Source organism: Ammospiza caudacuta, chromosome 24 (assembly GCF_027887145.1).
Source record: "Ammospiza caudacuta isolate bAmmCau1 chromosome 24, bAmmCau1.pri, whole genome shotgun sequence".
In the NCBI taxonomy this organism is placed as follows: Eukaryota; Metazoa; Chordata; class Aves; order Passeriformes; family Passerellidae; genus Ammospiza; species Ammospiza caudacuta.
The window spans coordinates 7,534,073-7,561,697 of NC_080616.1; the positions used below are offsets into that span (position 1 = coordinate 7,534,073).

Below are 27,625 nucleotides of genomic sequence, written 5' to 3' on the forward strand. Positions count from 1 at the left end.
GGGTCGGTTCCCAGCCCTGTCCCGTTCCGTCCCCAGCCCCGCCCCGTTCGGTCCCGGCCCGGCCCCGGCGCTTCCTGCGGCCGCCCCGCCCCGCGGTCACGTGCGCGCTCGCCCGCTCGGGGCTCGGCTGGCTCGGCCTGTGCGGGCGCTCGGGGCCCGGAGCGGCGGCGGGAGCGCGGCGGGGCCGGGGACGCTCGGGCCCGGGGCGGCGGCGGGACGGGGCGGGGGGAGCCCGGCCGGGCCGTGAGGGCGCGGCGGAGCCTGGCGGCGGCGGCGGAGCGGCCTGGGGGCTCCCCCCGGCGAGCGCGGGCCGAGCGGGCCGGGCCGGCGGCCGTGGCGGGGCTATGATGAGCCCGCTGCGGGGCTCCGCACCCCCGCGTGTCCCCCAGGCAGGTCCGGCCCGCGGCTGAGAACCCCCCACCGGCGGTGAGTGCGGGCGGCGGGGCCCGGCGGGGCGGGCGGGCCCGGGCCCGCCCCTTCCCCCGCGCTGGGGCTGCGCCGGGCCGGGGAGGGCCGGGGCGGCGGCGTTGGGGCCGGGCCCGAGCCCCGGTAACGGCCCGGCCCCGTCCGGTCCGGCGGGCTCCGCTCCCGGCGGGCTCCGCTCCGGCCTTCCGGGCGCTGCCCCGGGGGCAGGCCGGGCCTGCCGCGGTTGGGTTTCCCACCGAGTCTGTTTTTCCAGTGCCTAGGAAACAGGCCTGGGCACGGGATCGGCATTCTCGCAGGGTCTTCCCACTTCCTGCGCTCCCCCGATCCTCTGCTTTGTTTTCTCCGGTGCTGGGGCTGTTTTAGCCTGGAGAAACGGCGGCTCGGGAGTGACCTTATCGCTCTCTGCAAGTCCCTGAAAGGAGGGTGTAGCCAGGTGGGGGTCGGGCTGCTCTCCCGGGTAACGAACGGCAGGACAAGAGCACAGAGTGTTGAGCTGCGCCAGGGGAGGTTTGGCTTGGACAATAGGAGGAATTTCTCCACTCGTTAGACACTGGAACGGGCTGCCCGGGGAGCTGGTGGAGTCACCGGCCCTGTAGGTGTTTGGGCAACTGGACGTGGCACTGAGCGCTCTGGTCTGGGTGACAGGGTGGTATTTGGTCACCAGCTTGGACTCGATGATCTCAGAGCTCTTTCCAACCGAATTGACGCTGATTCGTGTCCTGGGACTCCTTTAGCCCTTAGAGAGCTGGATAAAGAGCCGTGTGCTTCTCAGATGCAGTAATCTGCACAGCTTGGCTCGGTGATGCCCTTAGGGCAGCACTTAGAGATGTTCCCTTCCTCAGTGGTGGGCACCGCATGGTGCTCAGAAAAACACCGGATTTTTGTCATTCTGGGTTTTGTGAGCTAGAGGATCTTGTCCATCCCAGCCTGCTGTCCCTTATGAGTTCTCCTCTTCCTTTCCAGGTATGGCCTCACAGCTGCAGGTGTTCTCCCCTCCGTCAGTATCCTCGAGTGCCTTCTGCAGTGCCAAGAAACTGAAAGTGGAGCCGTCTGTCTGGGATGTTTCAGGACAGAGCAGTAGTGACAAGTATTATACCCACAGCAAAAACCTCCCAGCAGCTCAAGGGCAAGCCAGCTCCTCTCATCAGGTAGCCAATTTCAGCATCCCTGCCTACGACCAGAACCTCCTTCTCCCCGCTCCCTCCGTCGAGCACATCGTGGTCACCGCGGCCGACAGCACCGGCAGCAGCGCCACAGCGTCCTTCCAGAGCAGCCAGACCGTCACCCACAGGAGCAACGTTTCTTTGCTGGAACCATACCAAAAATGTGGATTAAAAAGGAAAAGTGAAGAGGTCGACAGCAACGGTAGTGTGCAGATCATTGAGGAACATCCACCTCTCATGCTGCAAAACAGACCTGCGGTGGGAGCTGCGGCCACGACCACCACGGTCACCACGAAGAGCAGCAGCTCCAGTGGGGAGGGAGATTATCAGCTGGTCCAGCATGAGATCCTGTGCTCTATGACCAACAGCTATGAGGTCTTGGAATTCCTGGGACGAGGGACGTTCGGGCAGGTGGCCAAATGTTGGAAACGCAGCACGAAGGAGATTGTAGCCATCAAAATCCTGAAGAACCACCCTTCGTACGCCCGGCAGGGCCAGATCGAGGTGAGCATCCTGTCTCGCCTGAGCAGTGAGAATGCTGATGAGTACAACTTTGTCCGCTCCTACGAGTGCTTTCAACACAAGAATCATACATGCCTTGTCTTTGAGATGCTGGAACAGAACTTATACGATTTCTTAAAGCAAAACAAGTTCAGTCCGTTGCCCTTGAAGTACATCCGGCCCATCCTGCAGCAAGTGGCAACTGCCTTGATGAAGCTGAAGAGCTTGGGTCTGATCCACGCTGATTTGAAGCCAGAGAACATCATGTTGGTGGATCCTGCACGCCAGCCCTATAGAGTGAAGGTGATAGACTTTGGGTCAGCCAGCCACGTGTCCAAGGCCGTGTGCTCCACGTACCTGCAGTCACGCTATTACAGGTAAGCACTGCCCTTGCTCCCTGAGCCAGGTCAGGCTGGTCCTGCTGGGGGCTCCTTCTGCACACACTGAGCTTTCCTGTGTAACCCCAGCTGAGGGGCAGCAGGAAATCATCAGCTCTGCATGTTTCCTGGAGATTTCTTCTGAAAGTTGGGTGTAAATAAATAGAATGGCTGCCTTAGAGTGGCCTAATGAATCTGCAGCCCAGCACCTTCCTTTTCCCCCCAGATCAGTGCACTTAGTGATTTTATCCTGTCCACTGGCTTGTGGCACTGTATGAGGAGGCAAACTGGAGAAGTGTTAAGTAGTGAATGTGTCTGCTATGATCTGAAACTATCCATTAACCTTGGACATTTGGAAAGCAGAGAAGTCAAAGGGATGCCAATTTCTATTCACTTTTGTTTCTTCTGATTCTTCATATTTGTCTGAACCCCCTTCAGGAGCACATGACTTCCTGTGTCAACCCTGGCTAGGTCATGCTTTCATGAGACCTGCAGCTCCCTTACAGCAGTGGTGAGAAACATCTCTGCTTCCCTTAGCAATATTAGAGATGTCTTCTACCCTACTCCTGCCCAAGAATTAAAAGTAAATTATGGCCAGAGACATTGAAACTCAGAGACTGTGTGTAAAGCAAGCTATGCTGTTTCTTTCAATTATTTCTCCAGCTTGGCTCTGTTAAGTCTGTATTTGAATTTAAGTAGCAGCAGACTTCAATAAACGGATGCAGAAAGAAGTTCTGGCTTCAAAGGGCCGTGCAGAGTCTGTGCTGTGTTGTCAGGGCTGCTTTGGGTGGAATGTGAGCTCACTTGACGCAAAACTTAGAACTAGTATCTAGTCCTTCCAGCTGGGACCAGACAGGACTGAGACACTCCGCCCCACCCTGTGTCTCTGCCTTGTTTGATGTCTTCCCTGGCTGCTCACTTCAGTTTTTAAGCCTGGCTTATTGTAGGTTTGCTCTGTTCATCCCTCATGCTCCCTGTGTGCTTGCTCCCTTTGTTTTTGTGTTGTTTTTCTTTTTAACTCCAGCACCCAGTACCAGCTTTCCATGACATTCCTTTCATGTGATACAGACTTTTCTTAATCCATTGCTCATGGTCTTTGCTCAGCTTGTTGGCACCAATCTTTCCAATTCCAAACTATTGATTGGTATGTTTTTGTTTGTAGTGCAGTTGTCCCCTGTGCCCCCAGCTCTGTAAAAACACCCACTCTCTAAAATACATCATCAGTTTTGTTGTTTTTGCATGGAAAGAGGTGACCACTGGTCAAGAATCTGCTCTATCTGACTTGCCACATGTGTCAGCAAAGCAGTTTGGGGAGGCCCATGGTGCTCTCCATTTTCTGGTATCTCAGAAAACAGATTTAGCTGAGGAAAAGCAGTTAGGGGTGATAAGAATCTTCCAGGGGCTGCAGGGAGGGAAATTCCTGCTCCATCTGTGTGTGGGGCACTGGACTCCAGCCCCTTGCAGCTCCCTGGGGTGACTGACTCTGCCAGAAAGGCAAATAACCTTGGATTAGGTGGTGTTGGACTGTCTGCTTGGCTGGAGTGAGGAATGCTGTGATGTGGAAATCTAGTATTTAGTGATATGTAATTAGTCAAATGGTGATGATTACTAAAGTCCATAATCTAGGAATTTACAGAGATGGTGCAGAAACCAGCTTGTTGTGGGAGAACTGGATTGCCTTACCCATATTCACATTAAATTAGTGTTCAGATGAGTTCCAGGTTGGAATTTTGTTCAGTGCTGTGTTTAATGAAAGAGCACAGACCAATTCTTCCTATGGGTCTCTGTCAGCCATTAAAAATAAACCTCTCTGTGCTCACCTTTCAGCTTTCAATCCCTGTTACTGACCCTTGGGTAAGCTCTGCTGTGGAAAGATCCCTTTTCCACAGAAACTGCCTCTGCTGCCTGACCCCACTCAGGAGGGGCAGTTCTACTGCTCACACCTCAAAGACTGAGCAGAAGTGCCCAAGAGGAATTCTTTGGCTCTGAAGCCCATCATGGAGTAGGAGTAGATCAGCTCTCTGCAGTGAGCAATTCCTGTGGCAGCTCTAGGATGTTTTTGCAGTAATTCCTCACCTGAAAACGAGAGTACCATGCTCAGGTTGCTTTTGTTCTTGGGGAGGATGAACAATGGAAGGAAACAGTGTGCAGAAATAAAAAATTCCTGCAGTACTGATCTCCTTGCTGTACAGAGCGGGGTTTCCTCATGCCCTGTGTTAAATGTGAGCGCAGCCATCCTGGCAGTTTACTGAGCTCCCTGCCTCCTGGTGCTGCCTGTGGAGCACAGACTGTGGGACTGGGCAGTTTGGGCCATGAGAAGGTGGCCCTGAGCCCTGGGGGAGCTGCAGAGTGCAGGAGGATCCATTTCTCACCTCTGCTCTGGGCTCCATGACCTACTTCTGTGCCAGCCATGCTGGCCTGGGGAGCAGCAGCGCCTCTGCCAAGTCTGACTCTGCTAATCCAGCTCTGAGCTGGCCCTGCTGCTCCCTGCATTGCTGCACTTGCACAGGCTCTGTGTCCCCTCCATCCCCAAGCACAGGTGTAAACATGGAGTGTTTGGAAATGTTGGGAGGGAATCTTGCAGATTTCTGGGGCTGCTGTGAGTCCTTTCTCTTCTGAGAGTGCCCGAGTGTGTTTGTCAGCTTTGGGAGGCAGTGCTTAGCGAGCATCTGTGCAAAGAGTGTTGTTGATTTTATTTCAAAGAGCTTAAGATGGTAAAATCACTTTAATCTCTGGCAGAGCAGCTATGGAAGTGACCTCTGCCTGCTGTCCTGGTTCAGCTCACATCTCATAAGGCTGCTAATTGTAGTGATGGAAAAGGAGATGAGAGAAATTCTGATTTCCCATCCCTGTCCTGCAATCAGAATGAAATCAGGTGGCTCATGAGAAGTTCATTTATTTAGTTGCAGGGAATAAAATACAAAACTTCAACTTGCTATCATCGTGGTGTTGAGATTTAGGAATATGTGAGTCTGTTCCATCCTGGAGTGAAAGACCAACAAACTGCCACCAATCTCTATTTCCTTTGGAATTAGGGGGGAGTTTTTAGCACACTAGAGAAGGATTAGCATGCTCTGCATATTCCACAAGCCAGCTACATTTTAGTTTGTTTGCCAGTCCAAGTGCAGCATGCCTTATATGACAGGTCTGGTTCCTTTCTGAATTGGAAATTCCCACATCAGGGTAATCAAGAGGGGCAGTACAGTTTGCTGATGATGTAATGTAATGGCAAGGGAGGCTCCTGTGTAAATGTATGAATTGTATTTTTTCTACTTGTGAAGAAAGAGATTCCTCTGGTTTGCACCTGTTACTTAGCCTGTAGAAAGTTGTATCCATTCTAGCATGTTTCCTTAAAATATAAATGTTGGCAGGAGAGTCAGCATTCAGATATCAGCTACTGCTTGTACTTGCACAATCATTTATATTTTCACATGTGAGAAACCTTTCCAAAGTCAACAACTGTCAGGAGCAGCCAAACAAGAAGGTAGAAACAGATCAGTGTTGAGTGGAGAGTGTCATTATGTCTTAGCTTGAACAATCTGTTATTCTGATTACTGGAGGTGTATCATGGCTCTGGTTTGGGGGGCTCAGACATCATAAAATCTGTATAACAAAGAATAAATGTGACCTCACTACAACAGTGAGGTTATCTTTTTTATAGAGTCCCAGACTAGTTTGGGTTGGAGGGGAGCTTAAATCTCATCTCATCCCACCCCTGCCATGGGCAGGGACACTTCCACTATCCCAGGTTCTCCAAGCTCCATCCAGCCTGGCCTTTTCTGATCCTGTGCTTTCTCAGGTGCCCTGTGCAGCTGGGCTGAGTGCCTCTGTTTGGGAGACACCTGTGTAGACACCTGAAACAAAAGGTGTCTCTGTGTCACCACTGCACAAGGGGTGATTAATTGGGGAGTCACTCTTGCCATGGATAAACAGTTGGGAGGCTGAGGAGTCGAGGAGGGTGAGTGTCAAATTTACTGACACCTGTACATTATGCAAGCCCTGGTTTTTAGAATTCTGTAAAGGGATCAGAGATGGTTTCAGAGCCTTTTTTAACAACTGAAGTATCCATAGTGAAGCAGCAGAAATGCCACACAAGCCCTGGGGCATGACCAGGAAATGGATAGCCTGGAGTTTAGGCCTTTTCTGTCTTCCTTTGCTCTTGTGTTAGTTATTGATGATGAAGGTCAAGGCTTTTGTATTTCCTGTACTTTCCAGGGTAAATTCCCACAGCAGCTCACCTGGGGCTTGCAGCACCTGGGGTTTTGTGCTCTATGCAAATGTGGGACCAGAATTTCTCCTGCCGGAGCAGCCTCGGTTTGTTTCAGAGCTCTGTGTAGGTGAGGAGCTGCACTAAAACATCCTTCTGTGTTATGAGTCAGCTCCAGACAGAAATCTCCCTGAAATCCCAACCTGTTAGAGAAGCAAACCCTGCTTGGAGTGTGAGGTTTTTTTATCACCTCCCCTAAAGGCTGAGCCAGACAGGTACATTTTGCATTAGGTGTGGTTGAGTGCACAGAAACCTGAAACACAACCTCCAGCTGGGCTCTCTGCGTCCATTTTAGACTCGAAACTCTCTGAGCAAACCCTGCATGAAAACCTGCTGATAGAAACCCAGCTGCTCTCTGAGGAGCTCCTTTTCCTGGCTCTGCAGGTGCTCTCCTTCACCACATGAAGCAGGCAGCCTCCTGCAGCTGCCTACCTGGGGTCTCAGGACCTTCTCCTAGAAAAGTCCCTGTTTGCCGGAGCTTTTCTGCCCAATTCTGGTAGGATAGGCTGGACTAGATTATCCTGAAGGTCTTTCCATAATTCTGTGATGCTGTGTGCTGTCTCAGGGACACCTCACATGCTGTCATGTGTAATTAAACTGATTACTCAAGGAGTAGCTTTATGCAACTGTGATATAAAGGCCTCCTAGGAGCTGGGGGGCACCGTGTCAATAAATGAATCCATTTAAGTGAAAAAAGGTTGAGATCCATTAGGCCACCCTAGGAAACAACTTTTGCTTTAAAGTGAATAATTTGTATTCACTTTATAGGTTTTTTTTTTTACTTTAGATTTTCTTGTGTGTGGAGGGGCTTTACCCAGAATTGTTTACAGTGAAGAAAAGCAGCTTTTAGAGTAGAAGATTTGACTTTTTTCTGTCCTTTTCCCTTCCCAGAGCTCCTGAGATCATCCTGGGTTTGCCGTTCTGTGAAGCCATTGACATGTGGTCACTGGGCTGTGTCATTGCTGAGCTCTTTCTGGGCTGGCCTCTGTATCCAGGAGCATCTGAGTATGACCAGGTGAGAGCACTGGGGGTGTGGGATCTTCCCATGAAACCTTGATTTTCTGTGTTCACACCCTCCTGAACCCCCATGTCCCGCATCAGCTTTCATCAGTGCACATTGCTGCTGTCTGAGCTCATTTTCTCTCTGTGATATTCCCATTGTCTCTGGGCAGGGAGCACAGAGTTCTGTGTGTTTTCACTGGAGCTGAGTGTATCCTGTCCAAAAAAAGGGGCCAATTTGCAGTTAACCCCTGGTTTCCAAACCCAAGAGCTGTTGCAACCCCTTCCTGCCAAAGCAGAAGCAGGGTGTGTGTGTGCTGGTGTGAAACACCCTCTGTAATTTCACCATGAGGGCAGTTTTTCCATGTGGGGACAGAGCAAGCCTATCATTCCTGCCCTGTTAATACCTACAGCAAGCCTCAGTTTTTATGCAAAGTGTGAGCCTCAAGCTGTCTTTGGAATCCAAGGGCAAGACTCTGAGAGGCATCTTGAACTAATTAGTCCTTTCTGTGGATACTTGGCATTATTACCTGGCCTAGTCAGTGCCTATAAAAGGACAAAAAGTCTGTGAGAGGGGTTTTTTTCAGAGTAGCTTTTCCACTGGGGTTTTTACAGTGGGATCTTGTTGCAGTGCTTGGTATGGTTTTCCTTGTGTGATAAAATACATGAAAACTTACTGAGTGTCTCACATGTGTCTTCCCAGCACTGTAAATTTCCAAAGGAAGCACAGTGGTACCTTAATGAGCACAATGAGTTAGAAAGTAGCTGAGGTAGGGCCTGGTGGTTTCCTTGTGCACTGAGTTTTGTGTAATTTCTGAGAACCTTATCTGCTGGTGTAGGTGGCTGGGGAGGAGCTGCTTTTTCCATTGCTTAATGACAGGATTTTGCAGCCCTCTGTGAGGTGTGACTTCATGGGGTTCATTTTGATGTCTGAATTTCCCTTCATCACTGAAGATGACTTGGCTTTCATTTTTTTTTGAGATTCTGCAGCAGCAAGTGAAAGTTGAGGTGGAACTTGTGAGAGGACCTCTCCAGCAATGAGTTCATGGGCTGGGATGGGATTTACAGCTTGTTTTTTAAACACCCTTTGGCTATAAAGCAAAAGTTTGTCCTGTAAAAATAGAACTGCTACCTGAACTATCACACAGATACAAGAAATATCCACGTGCAGACACTTGGATCTGCTGTGGCGTAATTGAAAAGTGAGCCCATAAATTGATGTGATCACAAGCTGTGACAGTGCCCTGTTTCAGCACAGTGCCATAGCAGGAGTTTGGCAAATAAGAAATGCTAAAGAGCTGTAAATGGTCTGTAATTGATGGTTTGATCAAGGCATGGTTACCTTAACACTGTGGAATTTTTTATACATTTGCTGTTTGCTTTCCTTTTGAGCATAGCTTTTAAATTGTTATCCCTTTACCAGAGTCTTATCAATACAACCACAAGGATTCAGGAGGATCTTTGAAAATTCTGAGCTATTTTTTAACATGTAAAAATAAGTGTAGTAAATGTGTTTGAGGATATTTGGTTTCTTGGTTAGTGAGAGCTTTGCCATGATGTTATTCTGAAATTGTGTGCCTAGCATATTGTGTAGGCAGGCACAGCAATGTTGCTTGGATAATCATGCCTTTAATTATTTATACATACATGATAAATTCTGTGGTATTTTTCCCTTCAAAATGTCTATTTCTTACACTGTTTTATGTCTTAAAAAACCTACAGTCTGCTTGCATATACATTAGCAAAAATATTTCCATAAAATAAGAAAGATGCATTTAAAACCTGAAACTTTTGCATGATTGCAGAAGTGGCTTTATAAATACTTGAGATGGTCCCTTTAAATTTGCAGTTTTGCATATCTGGGCAGTCTTTCTTTACAGGTAATTTCCTATTAGCTGTGAACAAACCTGGCTGTTAATTACCCCATTAGCTGTGAATTTTTATGGTGGGAGTCCTCACTTGTGTAATTTTCTTTCCTAGATTCGTTATATTTCACAAACTCAAGGCCTTCCAGCGGAGTATCTTCTCAGTGCAGGAACGAAAACAAGCAGGTTTTTTAACAGAGATCCAAATTTGGGATACCCACTGTGGAGGCTCAAGGTTTGTCTGTCTCTCCCATCCCCAATTCTCTTTTCACTGAGGACCTGATAGAAATTCCCACCCATTTTTGGGTGCTGTGCAAACACTGAGTGAGGATTGGCTTTGGAGTGTGTCTGGCTGGGGTCTGAGGTTGCAGGAGCTGTGCAGAGCTCCTGGTGCTGCTCTGACAAAAGCAGCAGGGATGATAGCACCAGCAAAGGGTGGGTGTTCCTCACTCAGATAATGGCTGCTCATTATGGGCTGCTCATTCCCAGGGAGGTGTGTCATCTTGTTGTCATCTCCTGACAATCCAACCAGTAAAATATGGAGTATTTTGTGATGGGCTTGTTAGTTTATCAGGAATCTGGTTTTGGGTTGGCAAAGGACATTAAAGAATGGATTTAGGAATGATTTGCCTTTGAGCAGCAAAAAGAAGGGAATTTTGCCTTTCTTCTTTGTAGAAGAGGGATTTAAAATATTTATAGCCTCTTTCTAAATCAGAAACCTTCAGTTCTTCTGGCTAATGCACTACCCAAGGCAGCCTTGAAATGAAGTCATGCTGTTGTTAATTCAGCTTTGCAGTGAATGATCTTTCCAGCTGAGGGAATGGGATCCCAGGGCTCCTTGGTTTGACCTGCTGGTGTGTGGTGTGTCTGAAAGCAGCAATTGATCATCTGCCTCAGCAGTTTCTTGATGCTTTTTCCTTATCAATACACAATATCTCAGTTTATACTAATGCTTTCTTTTATAGACCCCAGAAGAACATGAGTTGGAAACAGGAATAAAATCAAAAGAAGCTCGGAAATATATATTCAACTGTTTGGATGATATGGCGCAGGTGTGTGGGGATCTGGGGGCACAGATAACTCATTAATTTTCCACATATAATTTAGAAACTTTCATTTTTTGGGGGATCTCTAACAATGAGGCTCCTGTGCTGGAGCGCCTCTTTGACTGGCAGTTCAGAGCACTGATGGAGGTTTACAGTGATGCCAATTTGCATCAGAAATCAGTGGATTAAAAACATTCAAAATGTTAATGATAAACCTGTTTGAAATGTTTTGTGTTTTCTTATGCCTCAGTGTGTTAGCAGGGGTGTGCCCAGCCTGTTCCCAGTATAGCAGAGCAGTAGGAGAGTGAGCCCTTTCAAATGTGTTTGTAGGATTAAATCTCTTATGAGACTTTGGAAATAGTGACAAAAACTACAGATAATTCTTATTTTCATTCTCTCTTCAGAGGTAAAATGAAGGAATATCTGAGTGGTTTTAATATCATGAGGCCTTAAATCTTAAATATCAATTTTCTGTCGCTTTTGTAGCTGGTTACATCTGTGCAGAGAAGGTGGAATCATTCTGGCTTGCCAGCCCCTTATAGATTGCCCCAAAACATGAGGGCATTTTGCCAGTGAGTGGAGAATGAAGCCTGGTTGGTCCCTTTGAGTGGACCCAACTCCCTGTTGAGAAGAGAATTCCATGTGCAAGTTTGACTTTCTCTCCTAGAACGAGCAAGGGAAAGGCAGTGTTAGCACTGTGATACCTGAAACTGGTCTGGCTAAGAGGCAGAAATGCCTAATAACTATTTCTGTGTGGTGTGAATTATTGAACTGTTAGGCAGCAGTTAATCTGATGCTTGTGTGAACTGCTCCCATGTGATTTTCCAGGTGAATATGTCTACAGACTTAGAAGGGACCGACATGTTGGCAGAGAAGGCTGACCGAAGGGAATACATTGATTTGCTGAAGAAAATGTTGACAATTGATGCAGATAAGAGAATTACTCCACTGAAGACTTTGAACCATTCCTTTGTTACAATGGCACATCTGCTGGACTTCCCCCACAGTAACCAGTAAGCTCCCCTGCATGGGCTGTTTTGTTCCAGGATTTGCTGGAATCACAGAGCAGCACTTCCCAGCTTTCTGTCAGGGCTATTTGCTGCAGTTCCTGGCTGATCTGAAAATAGCAATGGCATGTATAAGAAATGGAATGTTCATAAGTTTCCTTTTCATGTTTTAGGACATTCTTTGTTGGTTTAAAAGAACCCAAACCTAAAGCATGTGCATAAAGTTGGGAATCTGTCACATCTGTGTCCTGTTTTTACAAATCTGATGTTTTCCTTCTGTCATTCTGTTCCAGTGTGAAATCTTGCTTTCAGAACATGGAGATCTGCAAGAGAAGAGTGAACATGTATGATACAGTGAACCAGATCAAGAGCCCTTTCACCACTCATGTTGCTCCTAACACAAGCACAAACCTGACAATGAGCTTTAACAACCAGCTCAACACAGTACACAACCAGGTACAGCATCTTCCACCTGTTTTATCCTAATCAAAGACAAGGAGTAGGCTGATTTGATGCCTTCAGGCCAAAATTTAAACTACTCTCCAAAATTCATAGTCTTGTCTCAAAGTCTAATTTCCCAAAACTCAGGCCAAGGAATATCTTTTCTTCATGTATTGAAAATCTGTCAGTTCAGCAACATAAGTTGATTGGGTGCAATTCATGTTTTTTGTTCTGTGTTGTCTTAAGCCTTTTACCTCAAACATTTTCCAGGTGCTTTCCTCCCAGTTTTATATTGATGGTTCCTGTTGTTTGTTTTTTAACAAAAAGAGATAAAATTACAGGAGATAAGTGATTTTTTTGTTTGTTTTTCTAGGCCAGTGTGTTGGCTTCCAATTCCACTGCTGCTGCTACTCTTTCCCTGGCCAACTCTGACGTCTCCCTGCTCAACTACCAGTCTGCCCTGTACCCCTCCTCTGCAGCCCCAGTGGCAGGAGTGGCTCAGCAGAGCGTTTCCCTGCAGCCTGGAACCACCCAGATCTGCACACAGACAGACCCCTTCCAGCAGACCTTCATTGTGTGTCCCCCTGCTTTTCAAAGTAAGCCAAGAACCCTTGGTGTGATGCTGTTAAGGCAGGAGAAGTTGCGATTTGGACCAAACTGAGAAAAGCCTGACCAAAGCAGAGCTCTCTGTGGGTGTCACACGGGGCTCTTGCATCAGATGGAGGTGCAGAACCAGGTCAGACATGTGCAGGCAGCTTGATTCCCTTCCAGGTCCTGCTGGAACAGGTGACAGGACCTTGCCTGCCTGGCTTGCAGGCTCCAGCTGCTTGCTCAACCAGTTTTTCCCCCCAAACTGAACACAGCAGCATTCCACAGAAAGCAGGGAGCAGAGGAGCCAGACCTGCCTGAAAATCAGTGTGTCTTGCTGTGTTTGTTATCTCAACAGTAAATATCTGGTGTTTGAGCCTCAGTTCACAGCCCTGATGCAGGTTTCTGCCACCAGCAGGTTGTCACAGGTTGTGGGTCAGTGAGCTCAGCACAGGCAGCTCTGTTCATGCCTCTGTTCATCCTCAGGGTTCTGTAGCTGTGCAGATTCCTGCATTGCCTTACTCTGGAGGGTTATTTGTGACATGAGAACTGATGGTGTAAGGCTTGAACTTCAAACTTGTCTCAGGCAGGTTGGAATTGGAGTCTGTGTCACTGTTTGTGCAAGCCAGACTCCACAGAGCTGAGCTGTCCATCATGGCCCTGCAGGATCCCAGGGTGCAGAAGTTGATGTTCAGCTGGTGTTTTGCTGGGATTTTGTCAAAGCTTTTCTATCCCTTAATCCCACCCTATCCTTAGTAGAAATTTGATTTTTGGAAACAAACTAAAGAATAGTGCAGCAGCTCAGTGATGTGTCTTGTCCTCCACAGCTGGACTTCAGGCAACTACAAAGCATTCTGGGTTCCCAGTCAGGATGGAAAATGCTGTCCCAATTGTGCCACAAGCACCTGCAGCACAGCCACTGCAGATCCAGTCTGGAGTTCTCACACAGGTAAAAAAGCCACCCCAAACCCCTCATAGGCTCAGCTGCAATTCCACCATCCAGGAGAACCTGCCTGAGAGCAGGGGGTTCTCAGGACACACTGAAAGGTTAAATGGAGATCACTTCTAAGAGAGTATTTTATTGTCTTGTTTTGTTTTTCTGGAATATTTAAAGTCTGAACTATTTTATGTCATGTGGCTCCCTGGTTTTAGGAGTTTGATTTAATAATGAGAATAAATATGTGGTTTTCAGCTGCTAAAAAGAGGCTGTGTTTTTCAGGCATGGACACTGCCTGTAGGGCAGTGCTGGTCATTTTTGCCTACACTTTAAAAATGTGGCAGGAGAAATCATTGCTGTGAGAAGTGAGATCCTGGTAAACAGAGGTGACAACACAGATTACTCATGCTAAAATTCCATCTTTACGTCAACAAAATTATTTCTGAATCCTCAGCTAGTTACATTCTTAGTGTGAATTACTGTGTAGCAATGACATATCTATTTCTGCAGTTTGCAGATTAAGCAACATACAATACCAAAATTCACAAATTATTCCAAAAATGCTGTTTTAAATATTAGTACTGTGTCATAAATTCAACGCATATTAATTTCCAAAAAGTAATCCTTTATTGTATAATAAGTGCCTGGTGATTCACAAGTTTTATTCACTGAAAATTTGTAGTTGCCTTTATAATTAAGTGCATTTTTATTTATTTGCATAGTTATATTTTCTGCTGGCATTAACACATACTCTGTTAGTTTTACTCTTCAGGCAGCGTATTGCACTTACAGACCTTGTAGAAGAGTAATTTTTAGTTTGTTCAGTCCAAATGTTTAGGTAGCATTCTGTGATTGCTGGTTTCTTTAGCATTAATGATACAGGTCACAGTATCCAAAAAGCAGAATCCACTTGAGGGCCCACCTGAATCCAAGAGTGCAAATTGTACACCAAGAATCTAATTTAAATTAGACAATTGATGGACTAATACATGTCTGGGTGGTTTCATCATGGATAACTTTGCTCTTTCATGACACCAAAGACCTGCTGTGCCTTCCATGAAATCCCATAGTTTACCTTTTCTCAAGAGTTCTGTGTGTGGATTTGAAGGTCTGACAGCAAGTGCAGGAAGCTGCCCAGGGTGCACTGTGCCATGGCTAGTGCAGCATGGCTGTCACTTGCCCTCTGGGACCCAGTAAAGTGCCGGTAGCTGAGCTCACTTTGACTTTTGAAATGTGTCATCAGAGAGACATCCCCTCCCCAAGTTTTTCCCCAGCTCATTTGGACTTTTGAACTGTGTCATCGGAGAGGTCCTGTCCCCAAATTTTTCCCCAACTTGTTTTGACTTTTGAACTGTGTCCCTGGACTGGAGATTCCCAGTTCCTCGTGCTGTCCTGGGTGCCCTGGAGGTGCCAGTGGAGCAGTGCAGGCTCTGGGTGTCGGTGCTGGTGTCGGTGCTGGTGTCGGTGCGTCCCTTCCCTCCGCGCCGGCCCTGCCCGGCGCACTGACCTGCACTGACCTGCCTCAGCTCGTGTGTTTCACTCACTGCCTGATCTACATTTCAGGGAAGCTGTACACCACTAATGGTAGCAACTCTTCATCCTCAAGTAGCCACCATCACGCCGCAGTATGCGGTGCCCTTTACCCTGAACTGCGCAGCCGGCCGGCCGGCGCTGGTCGAACAGACGGCTGCAGTACTGGTAATTGCCTCCCTTGATTGTGTTCACTAACTGAGTTTTTGTTTTAACTTAGACTTGCAGAGGGCATGGAAGCATGTGCCATCTTGTGGCTGTGTTCTTGCTACATCTTAATGTCTTGTTGTTTTCCTCCCCAACATTGCTGAAGCACTGTCTGACTCTGACGTTTAGTGTGGCTCTGTAAAGAATCCAGATCCATTGACTATTACCTTTGCTAGCCTAGTACTGAAAGCTCTTCTAAACTAGACCCTAGAAGAGTTGTAATCATTCTTGTTCTTCACTTACTCTCCTATCTTTGCCTTTTGATTGTGGAATACAAAGGAATCAGTCTTTAGCTTGACTCTGCTACAGGTACCTGGATGGCCAGAATTTGACCTACTTGGCAAGTTAGCTCCATATATTGTTTGCAACACGTGTAAAGCTGCTTTGTATGGAGAAATGTTTCAGATCATTAAGCACAGGCTAAAATCCCTAATGACAGCAAATCCTTTAATGTATTGCTCTGGCAGTTGATTTCTCTTAACCTCTGTTGAACATTGACAATAATTTTCTGGCCTTTTGTTATTTATAGCCAATCGCACGTAGCTTGCTTCATCCAGATAAAGATTCTGTTCCTCACAGATACTTTCAGTTGATATGTATTTCTTGGTTGAAATTAAAGGTGAGCTCTAGTATCCAAAATGTCAGTAGCTAGATTTTAGGTCATTTGGAACAATTTTAAAAAAGGATGGGGGAAAGGAATGAACACACCTTAAAGAAATGTACGTTTGCCAAATTGTCCTCTTCTGTATTCTGGCACCTGCATCAGAACAACTTTGCAAGTGCCACAAAGAAGTCATTGTAAAACTCCAGAATCAGATCAGTGAAGCTTATGAAAACATTGCAGTGCACTAAAGTGCTGGTATCCTCACATGTCCTTCAAAGCACATTCCATTGTGTGAACCATGTTGTTTCTTGTGGCTTTAAAGTGGTAGTTTGAATGTCATTTTCTTCCGAGAGGGAGACCTCTGCTGAAGTGGAGTTTGCTCGAGTCATACCTGTCCTGAAATTTAAACCCACTCATTTGAGTTCTCGTGAACCAAGTGAGCTGCTCCCTGCTTCTGGGGATGGGAAGGCAGGAGAGTGGGGCTCTCCTGGTCACAGCTCTGAGCTGAACAGACCCAGGCGTGCTTCTTCTTTCCTCCTGTTGAAGTTTGATTGCTGAAAGGCTGCAATCTGGGCTCCAAAAACAGCAAGGGGTGACTATAGCAGAGCTTGGGACACAAGTGAGTTGTTAGTGATGTTCTCCAAAGTGTATTTGGGCTTTGATTCAACAGGCAAATTCTGTTCTGCTGTGTGTGTGCAGTGGACTTGAGGTTCAGCTCCCCTGTACAGCAGTGGGGATCAGAGCCGGCTGTCTCCAGACTCTGAGCCTGCATTCTGAGTTTCTCTGGAGGACTTGACTAGTTCTGTTTGGATTCTGGGAGCCTTTGGCGTGAATTTGCTCACCTTTAGTGCTTCCAACACTTCTCCCTTGCTGCTTCCCCTGAGTTTGCATTAGCCATTTGCTAAGCTTTGCATATTTTTGTCCTTCCTCTGTCAAAACAGTTCGTCGCTTGGAAGGCCCGATTTCTGCCTCTCATTGGGAATTTAAATCTTGCTGTATTAAACTCTCTGCTTTGTCTTGTGCAGGTGTTGGCTTTTGGAAAGACGCATGGTGTGACTTTTAACATATTTCTCTTTTTATTTTTCATTTTTTCAATGTTATTATTATTATTATTATTCCGCTTATGTTGGCAGAGGTTTTAGCAGCTCTCTGCTTTGAAGGCTTCTTGTTCGGAACTGGTATTTATTTGTACTGAGTGGATCTGTTACTTGCAGAAATACTGAATTTGAAACAACAGGTTTTGCAGTTTAAGCTGCAGGACAGAAAGCCATATATTATCAAAATCATGGAAATATTATGCTGTCAAATTTATTTGGGACAGTGATAATATTAATGAATTGAACCTGCCTTCATGTAACCAAATTATTTCTCAATGTGGCTTTTCTTCAATGCTTCAGCTGAGGTGGGTGAATTTCCACAATAATGACACCATCTCAGCTCTCTCAATGTGAGCCCTGCAAGGCAGAAAAGCAGAAAGGACCAAATTGGTTTCATATTTTGGGACCTTTCAGCAGAACAGTGGTGTGAGTTTACACTCAGAAAGAGTCCCAAGCACTGCTGCTGCACCTGGCAGTGCAATACCTGGCTGCATGTGCAGCACGATGTAAACACTGTTTTCTCCAGGTGACAGCAGTGATAAAAGAGATCAGCAAAATGTTGGGGAAGCTCATTCCTCTGATTTTCTTGTCCTTGGGAAAACACGCAAGGATGAGCTGTATCTCTGCAAGCTAACAATCCACCCTGGTGGATTTATTGCTTGGACAGATCTCTGCCTGCCCCTGCAGGAACTGAAGCCTAGTGATCCTCGTGTCTGTGTTTGTTGTTTTGCAGCAGGCCTGGCCGGGGGGAACCCAGCAGATCCTGCTCCCTTCCACCTGGCAGCAGCTCCCAGGGGTTGCTCTGCACAACTCTGTCCAGCCTGCAGCTGTGATCCCAGAGACCATCGGCAGCAGCCAGCAGCTGGCTGACTGGAGGTGAGGATTGCAGGAGCTCCAGCTCCCTGCCAAGTGGGAATGCATCCATCACAGAGCCCACAGTGTCTCCCTTCCCCTCAGGGGCTCGTGGTTCCTGCAGTGTAGTCATGGGGTTTGGGTCTCTTGTTTCTTCTCTGCCCCAGGAATGCACATTCCCATGGAAATCAGTACAGCACTCTCATGCAACAGCCATCTCTGCTGACCAACCACGTCACCTTGGCCACAGCACAGCCTCTGAACGTTGGGGTTGCTCATGTTGTGAGGCAGCAGCAGAGCAGCAATGTGCCAGCAAAGAAGAACAAGCAGCCAGCACCGAGCACAGCCAAGTAAGGATTCCATTGCTTTCTTTCCCAATCCTAGAAAAGCCACAAGTTTGTTTGTGGAGGTTGCCCTTTTGGTGGGGAAAAAAGCATCTTCTGATCACAGAGGCATTGAGGGTGTAACTTTATTATGCTACAATTGCATTTAAAGATGTCTTGGATAAAGCCTTTGTGCTGTTGTCACTGATTTAAATTTTATTAATTTCAGTGAGGGCAAGGACATGGTTGACCAAGTGCTTTGCTGGTTTTACAGAGGGCTTTTACACTCCTGAGGTGTTGGTGCCATAGCAGTGCAAGTGACAGAAATGCTGGATGAGGGCTGGCAGTTTCTGGCAATGTTCAGGTGGCTCAGTCCCATTCAAAGCATCCCTGAGTGCCTTTGGCTGCGTCTGTGGCACTTTGCTGTTTGAGTGTGTGCACTGAGGTTCTGCTCATGTTCATGCTGGTGTGTTCCTAATGCTGTTTGTCTGAGCTGGAGCTGAACCCTGCTGTGCTCTCCCTGCAGGTCCAGCTCATCTCTGGAGCCTGTGCCCACCCAAGTGTACTCTCTGATTGGGAGCAGCCCCCTGCGCTCTGCCTCGTCCTCCTCCAACGTGCTGGTGCCGGTGCAGGAGCAGCACCAGCCCATCGTCATCCCCGACACGCCCAGCCCCCCTGTCAGCGTCATCACCATCCGCAGCGACACCGACGAGGAGGAGGACAGCAAGTACAAACCTGCCAGGTGGGCTGGTCACTGGGCTCTGCTGGGCTCAGCGTCAGGGAGAGGGGGGGACACGGTGTGTGAGCCCTGGGCAGGCTCAGAAGAGCTGCGTGAGACAGAATATTCCCCATCACATCTCTGGGTTCTTCTGCCTGCTGTTAATCTGAGTTTTATCTGACAGGGAGGAAGGGAGGGTGTGAAATCCCAGAGGGAGATCTGTAACCTGGTGGGCAAAGCCAGAACATTTCCCATTTGTATTTTGTCCTTTTTCCCCCTGCAGTTTGGGTATGAAGCAGAGATCCAACGTCATCAGCTACGTCACCGTCAACGACTCCCCTGACTCGGACTCGTCCCTGAGCAGCCCCTATGCCCCAGACCCCCTGTCCTCGCTCAGGAGCACTGGGGGGGCCCTGGAGCTGCCCAGCAGAGCTGCTGCTGACAGCTCCAGCTCCCGCACCATCATCGTCCCACCCCTGAAAATGCAGCTCAACGACTGCATCGTGGCCACCCAGGCTTCAGGTGGGTATCTCAGGGTGCTCTGCCCGGGCTCAGGTGCTCTCCTGTCCCTGTCACACATTCATCCTCACTGTTCTGGACTTTCCACAAGCCATAGGTTTCACAGCTGCTGTTCTGAAAGCTTTGGTCTGTTTTCATAGTCATTGATAGATTTACCTTTCAGTTACATCTGGCTGCATTTAGGAAGATCTGTAACCATTCCTGATGGTTTCTTAGTCACATTTGAAATTGTAATTAAAGCAAAGCCCCTGTGACAGAAACAGTCAGTTTGGCACCTAGAGCTGTGGGCAGGGGAGGAGTGCACTGAGCTTGTGGCATCTTGCAGGCATCCTGAGCGGCAGCAGCAGCAGCAGCAGCAAGAGCAAGCCAGTGGCCTCAGTGAGTGGGCAGTCGTCAGGATGCTGCATCACACCCTCGGGCTACCGCTCCCACCGCGTGGTCACCAACGGCGTGCAGCCCCTCAACCTCAGCCAGGTGAGCCCACCTGCCCTGCTGCCCTGGGGCTGCTTCACAGCTGCTTCAGGAACCTCTGAGGCAGGGAGGAGGGCTGGCTTGCAACAGGATCAGTAGTTGCAAGTGTTGGTTCTTCGGAGCTGGTTCTGTCCTGGGGTGGTGCAGGGCAGGACAAGTGTGGTTGTCTCCATAGTCTCTCTTTGTGTTCCTTGTCACACCTGACTTGCAGCAGGTCCATCTTGCCACTCAGGAGGGTGACACCAAGGTCCAGCTGTTGAATTAGAGTAACTTTGAAGGCACAGTAGGAGGAAATTCTTTAGTTCTTTACCTTTCTTTAGAGCTCACAGAGTTCCAACCAGTAGGTTAAGACTGGACTTTCTCAAACTAACAGTTGACACCCGACATCTTTGGATGTTTCAATTCAAAGATTGGTTTCACTTCATTTTGTGTCAGGACTTTTGATCTCTGGGTCACACTGCAGAGGAGAGGGAGTGTTGTTACCCCTGCAGTTCCCTTCTGGCATGGGCACCAGACAGGTTTTCTGGTGATAAAACAGGGCAGCCCTGCTGCCACCCTCCCAACGTGCAGAGGAGTAGATGTGTGAGGAGTTCCGGGTCAGATCTAGGGCCTGCCCTCACTTGTCCAGCTGTGGTACCCCCCAAGTGGCAGTTTGCCCCATTTCAGAGGAAAAGTGTCACCTTTGTCCCCACGAAGTGCAGTCACCTTCTCAGATCTGCGGGAGGCCGTCACGAGGGAGGATCTGCAGCAGCGTCAGGGGGCTCTGGCTGCGCCTTGCTCACCTGAGCACGACCACTAACCTCATTTACTCCCTCCCCTTGCAGAACCAGCAAACCACAGTGCTGGCCTCCCAGGAGAGAAACGGCAATGCTGTCCCACGCCGGCAGCAGGCTTACGTGGCCCCCCTCACGTCAACGATTTCTCAGGCTCCCTACACGTTCCAGCACAGCAGCCCAGTGCATCCCCACCTGGCAGCAGCCACGGCCAGTGCCCACCTGTCCAGCCAGCCCCACATGTACACTTATGCCCCCAGCAGCGCTGCCACGCTGGGCTCCACCACGTCCATCGCCCACCTGTTCTCCCCGCAGGGCTCGTCGCGCCACGCCGCCTACGCTGCCCACCCCAGCACGCTGGTGCACCAGGTCCCTGTCAGCGTGGGGCCCAGCCTGCTGACCTCTGCCAACGTCCCCCCCGCCCAGTACCAACACCAGTTCGCTCCCCAGTCCTATATTGGTGCTTCCAGAGGATCTGCTATTTACACTGGATACCCGCTGAGCCCCACCAAGATCAACCAGTACTCCTACTTGTAGTTGCCGGTGAAGCGCTGTCCCGCGAGGGGCCTGAGAGGCTGGAGAGGATTTCAGGTGAACCTTTGCCTGGGAGTGACTGCCTGGTTCGTGTTTCTCCCTGATCTGGTTGTATGTTGTTCCCAAATGTCTCTGGTGAGTTCAGTCACTAACTGAGCAGCATGCTTTGTTACCAGTACGAGGGTCACTAATTAAGTTTTTAAAATTTTACTTACTTTTTATAGATGCTTTTAAAAAATTCATGGTCACGTTTATTTAAAATTGTTCTGTTGTGCTAATCAAAAGGGGTGTCAAATCAGTGTCTCAGAAGACAGATCCTGATGTCTTTTTTAACTTGTGTAACTTAAACAAACAGATTTGCAGATTCTATTTTAGCAGCTTGCACAAATCCACGTTGCCACTAAAAATGTGCATGTTTATCTCATTTCGTTGCTGAGGCAGTTTTAAAATCAGATTTAATATTTTGACATCTGTTCTGTAATTCACTTTGTCTTTAACAAATTGCTGGTTCTGAAAAGCCATTACATCTCCATGTATGTTTCTGTCAAAGGTATTTTGTTTACTCCTCTGCTTTGTTTAAGGACTGGTAGAGGCAGCTGCCTTATGCCAGCAACACGATACATTCAGGAGTCCTGTAAACCCTGGAGTGTGCTTTGTGTTCTGGAACATTCTCCATAACCCAGCTGAATTTTTGTTGTGTTCGTTGCAGAATTCTTCTAAGTGGTTCAAACTGTATTCAGGATCTCACTGTGTGACAGAGCTCAGCAGCTCTGTCAGGGTGGTGTTGTTGTCTCCAGCTGAGAGTGAATAACGCAGCATTGCTCTAAAATTTGGTTTCTGCAGCTTATTAGATGCTGGCCCTATAATGGAGCTGGATTCCTTCACAGAAGCACAGGGCTTTGCTTCGTTCTGTTTTTCTTAATGTTTTTGCCTCATGTGATTCATTTAGGAGGGAGAAAAATTTGAAATACAATGAAACATCACTGTATTGATGTGTACAGCTTTTTATACTCCTGTGAGCGTATCCTCCTGGATATGTCAGCAGCTACTCTAAAGCGCTCTTAATAAGACTTGTAAACAGTACGTGCATGTAGGAATTGCAAGGAAAAAAAAAAGAAAAAACGAGACAAAAAAAGAGAAAGAAAAAGAAAAAAGGAAAAAAAATTCCAGATTTTAAAGTTTATTACTGAATTTAAAACTATTTTAGAAGTTTTGTATTGGTGGTGTTTTAATATTTTACAGAAAATGAAATATGTACATATTGATTAGAAAAATATAACAAGCAAAACTTCCTGCTAACCCCAAATGTTCTGTCTTTGTAATCAAAATGTGTAGTGATTATACTTGAACTCTGTACTTAGTGTTTGTCTAATTCTTAAACGTTCCTGGGGATGGAAGTGTTGTATCCTTTGTATTTAAACCAAAATGAATTGATTCATGTTGGAATGTATGTGATATAATGCAATGGTTAGAGCTCATCACTGTAGCACTGAGAGAGGAGTAGAGCTTCACGAGAGGAAAGGATACCTTGGATTTGTTTTGCACAGGTATGTGTGATGAAGAGTTGTTTGGTGTGTCCCCTTATTGTAGTGCCTTAAATGATGATGTAGTGTGACTAGAGTTTACAGTGAGCTTGCCTTACGAGGGACCAGCAAGCCCCCGTCGAATTGAAGCAATTCACCCACCCAGCTCCCCCAGCCAGAGCAGCAGGATGGTGCAGAGCCCTCTCCCTGTCACCGCTCTCATCCCAGCTCCGTTCTTGTTCCCGGTGAAGCGACGTCCCCTCGAAGCTTTCCCTTCAAATGGCACATGTACTGTTAGTGTCTGTCAGTGCATTTCGGATAAGGTAGTGCTGGGAATGCATTGGAATGTTTAGTCTAATATTGCAGAAGTGATTAAATAACGTGCAATCACTTTTATTAGGTTTAGTGTAGCGTTACCTTCCCCCACAGGAATAGCAGATGTGTCGTGTAAAATATTGCTAGCTTGGTGATAGAATATTTATACCAAAGAGAGCCTGCTGTAAAGCACATAATACCATTAAAAAGTTTTATAGCTACTGCTAGTGTGGAGTTGTTGGGAAGGTCTGTCAGCTGTAGCCCTAGTTAGTGTTCAGAGGAAATACTCACTTTGGATAATCAGTGCAGGTTTTGGACTACGCTTTGTTTTCTTGGGTCCCTTGTACCAGGAATTATTTCTCATCTAACACATAAAGTATCTTGTCCAAAAGGATGATATAAACTGGTTTGAGCAGTCGTGTGACTGCAGCAATAAGAGGTTTGCTAACCTTGAACCCCAGTTTATGTTCCGTCCCAGTGGGAAGGAGGCCAGTCCTGACCTGGCTGTGGCAAGAAATGCCCGAGCCATTTCTGCAAGCCCACGTTCCTGCTAGAAGGAAGCCTGGACTGGCCTGAGGTGGAGGGACCAGGGAGGGCTGAGGGCTGTGGAGCTGGGCGGTAGCGTTAGCCCCCGTTGATGTTCAGTGTGTTTGTAGAGAACCAACCTTGCTGTGCCACATCGTTGCTGCAAACGATGCTGTTTGTTGCTGTAGGCACTTTGTTGCTTTTTTTGACATTGCTTGTGTTCAGTACTTGCCTTGAGATACCTCTTGGGTACAGAGTTGTGCCTTTCCACCAAAAGGCAAACCGAGCTCCAACTCCCCGTTTCACAAATAGGACTTCATGGAAAACACTTCACTAACAGGAGAAAGAAAAAAGACCTCTAGCAAAATCTGCTAATAATTTTGAGAACTCGCCCACTTTCCCTTGAAAACAGCAGCTTGTAATGTCCATTTAGAGGACCTTGGGACGCAATTAATCCCAATGAAATGTATTCCCAAAGCACGGTGTCATTTCCTCCACTGCCCGAGTTCCCGGAAGTCTTGGAACGGGGAGGATGAGATGGAAGTGATGTGGGTAAAATCAAACGTGCTCCATTTGGAACAAGCTGTCAAATGCTACCCCAGAATTCCTCCGTGATACACAGCAAACCCCACCCCAGCAGGGCCAGGGCCTCCCAGTCTGGCCCCAGTATGTGATGCCCAATTTAGGTGTATTGTGTTCTGCTCTAAGGAGATACATCCCTTCTTCCCTTGCATATCCAGCCTCAAATTGGGTTCGAGAATTGACTCTCCTCATTGTCAGAGCCTGCTACACATTTTTGGAGAGAAGTCTGCTATCTCTGGATAGGAATTGGCATCCTTTAATTTCCTTCACAACTAGTTTGGGATTCACCTTTGGAATATTTGATAGCCAGCTCGTGGTCCCAGCTAGGTTTGTCTGTGTGATTCTTGAGCTGTTCAATCAGTTTTCTCTTACCTGACCTGTATTTGCAGCTGTGATAGCCCCTGCAGAGGCAACTCCTGAGGCTTTCCTGCTTAGCACCTAATTGATGGGATGCAGTAATTTACCTCTGACTCAGCAATTTCTTTTAGTACATGAAACTAAATTGCTTCTAAATGACAGGATTGGCACAGCCCTGCTTTCTTTTTTTTAATTTTATTTAAACTTCTGAATGGTGCCGCATGTCCACATGGTTGTTTGTTGCTAAACTTTATATAATGTGTGATTTCAGATTCAGCTTGAACTATATCTATCTCACTACATGTAGCAGTACATTATATGTAATGTTAGTATTTCTGCTTGAATCCTTGATATTGCAATGGAATTCCTACTTTATTAAATGTATTTGATATGCTAGTTACTGTGTAAAATTTAACTTTCTTTTATGGTTGTGCTCTTCCTTTTTACAAGCCGCTAGATACAGGTAGTTTCTGACAATTACTGATCTATGTTTGTATTGCTGATGTACTTAGGGGGTATGTAAAAATCATTTTAACAAAAGAAATAGATATTTAAAAATTTAATACTAACTATATGGGAGAAGGGTCCATTGTGAAAACATAGTTTATCTTTGGATTCAATGTTTGTCTTTGGTTTTACAAAGTAGCTTGTATTTTAAGTATTTTCTACATAATATGGTAAAAATGTAGAACAATTGCAATGCATCAATAAAAAGGGTTAATTTTCTGTACTCTATTCATGTGGTCACTCGGTCTGTTAAGGGGGGTGGGAGAGGAGGTTGGGGGTTGCTGGAATGAGGTGTGGATGGTGCGGGATGGAGATACAGGGTGTGGGTGGGGGGTGTGGATCTGGGATGTGGATTCAGGGTATGGGTACAGGATGTGGATCTGGGATGCAGATTTGGGATGCAGTGGCACTAGGTGGCACACTCGCTCTGCCACAGCACCACAGCTCTGATCAGACCCTGCTCAGATCATCCCTGCCCACGGCCCTGGAGCCCACAGCCAGTGCCCACAGAACCGCCTGACTCAGCTGCATCCAGGGCACAGAGCTGCAGTATATCCATCTATCCGTCCATCCATCCATCCATCCATCCATCCATCCATCCATCCATCCATCATCCATCCATCCATCCATCATCCATCCATCCATCCATCCATCCATCCATCCATCCATCCATCATCCATCCATCATCCATCCATCATCCATCCATCCATCCATCCATCATCCATCTATCCGTCCATCCATCCATCATCCATCCATCCATCCGTCCATCCATCCATCCATCCATCCATCCATCCATCATCCATCCATCATCCATCCATCCATCCATCATCCATCTATCCGTCCATCCATCCATCCATCCATCCATCCATCATCCATCCGTCCATCCATCCATCCATCCATCATCCATCCATCCATCCATCCATCCATCCATCATCCATCCATCCATCCATCCATCCATCCATCCATCATCCATCTATCCGTCCATCCATCCATCCATCCATCCATCCATCCATCATCCATCCGTCCATCCATCCATCCATCCATCATCCATCCATCCATCCATCCATCCATCATCCATCCATCCATCCATCCATCCATCCATCCATCATCCATCTATCCGTCCATCCATCCATCCATCATCCATCCATCCATCCGTCCATCCATCCATCATCCATCCATCCATCCATCCATCCATCCATCCATCATCCATCCATCATCCATCCATCCATCCATCCATCCATCATCCATCTATCCGTCCATCCATCCATCCATCATCCATCCATCCATCATCCATCCATCCATCATCCATCCATCCATCCATCCATCCATCCATCCATCCATCCATCCATCCATCCATCCATCCATCCATCCATCCATCCTCCTGCAGTGTCAGGTGTGGCTCTGTTGGATCAGGGATGCTGTAGAAGGGTGGATCTTCCTCTGAAGATCCAGTGGAAGACGCAGCTGTTCCCTCTGGGAATCCAGTGGGGACAAAAAGCCTGTCTTGCTGTCCCCAGAACCTCAGATTATATTCTGGTAGGAATGCTTGGCTCCTATGGGCTCACATCTCCCAGTGGGATGCTGCAGTTCTTATCAGCCATGCAGTGACATTCAACAGCCTGTTATCAGCAGATGTCTCCCAGGAGGGATGATTGGGTGTGGAAGAAATAAGGAAAACTGCCCACTGAACAGAAGACAACAGCCAAACAGATGGAAAATAAAATACATGTTTGCCTTGCAGTCTGGGACATGGTGATTTAATATTTTACAGAAAATGAAATATGTATGGGCTTGGGGCTGGTACCTGTGGTGCTGGTACTGTGCTGGCACTGTCCTTTGCTCCCAAGGGACAAAACCCCTGCACTGTCCCTGTCCCTAAGGGACAAAACCACTCTGCTGACACTGTCCCTGCCCAGGGGACAAACCCTCTGCCCTGGCTGATGTCACAGGGACATGTCACAGGGTTAATGGGATGTGGCTGCTCACAGCCGTTCCTCATTACCAGGAGTCAGGCAATCAAAGGAAAACCCAGCAAACGAGAAGGAAAATGCTTTTATTTGCTTCACTGACTGCTGACAGCACATCTGTGGTGTGTTACCTGCCAGCAAATAACTAAGGAGGTGTTTCCCACCCTGGATGCAGCTTGAGGCTGGAATGGGGATTTTCTTCTCTGGGAATGTAGTTTTGGAAAAACTCTGTTGGTCTGCACTCCCTGCCAGCCTCAGAAGAAAAGAATTAAGTGACACAAACAAGGAGCTCGGGGCAGGAGGACCAAGAGGCTCTCCCCGAGCCTGTGAGCGACACTTTCCCCCAGCCTGGCTGCTCTCCGTGCTCCGTGGGTGTCCTGGGGAGGCTTCCACAGCTCCCGAGGTTTGGTGGAGCCTGCAGAGCATCCCCTCCCAGCCCTGCAGGCAGCGGGGCTGCAGGAGCAGCGCGGCACTCGCTGCAATGACGGCTGCAGCAGCAGGATGGGGGGCACCCCCCGACCCCCCGAGCTGTGGGGTGATCTCTGCGCTGCTCCTGGCCCTGCTGGGGCTCCTCGGCATTCCTGTGGCTCACGGTGAGTACGGG

At 47.7% G+C, this 27,625-nt stretch overlaps 1 protein-coding gene across 2 annotated transcripts; it reads left to right on the forward strand.

The window, feature by feature from the left end:
- Positions 1–231: 231 nt before the first annotated feature.
- On the forward strand, positions 232–25,282 carry HIPK1 (homeodomain interacting protein kinase 1). Of its 2 annotated transcripts, XM_058819575.1 has the most exons (16): positions 232–426; positions 1,390–2,467; positions 7,626–7,749; positions 9,714–9,833; positions 10,564–10,650; positions 11,473–11,657; positions 11,945–12,107; positions 12,466–12,688; positions 13,508–13,629; positions 15,181–15,315; positions 17,789–17,931; positions 18,075–18,257; positions 18,757–18,972; positions 19,232–19,470; positions 19,793–19,941; positions 20,763–25,282. In XM_058819575.1, exons 2-16 carry the CDS (start codon positions 1,392–1,394, stop codon positions 21,246–21,248), a joined length of 3,651 nt encoding a protein of 1,216 aa, XP_058675558.1. In that variant the 5' UTR covers positions 232–426; positions 1,390–1,391; the 3' UTR covers positions 21,249–25,282. The 2 variants fall into 2 exon arrangements, with proteins under 2 accessions (XP_058675558.1, XP_058675559.1); XM_058819576.1 differs by lacking the exon at positions 19,793–19,941.
- Positions 25,283–27,625: the final 2,343 nt, after the last annotated feature.

Bases quoted from the DNA above. Each gene is read 5' to 3' on its own strand.
- HIPK1 (XM_058819575.1), top strand. From the start codon at position 1,392: ATGGCCTCACAGCTGCAGGTGTTCTCCCCTCCGTCAGTATCCTCGAGT. The intron at 17,932-18,074 runs GTGAGGATTGCA...TCTCTGCCCCAG, and splicing joins CAGCAGCTGGCTGACTGGAG to GAATGCACATTCCCATGGAA. The intron at 18,973-19,231 runs GTGGGCTGGTCA...TTCCCCCTGCAG, and splicing joins AGCAAGTACAAACCTGCCAG to TTTGGGTATGAAGCAGAGAT.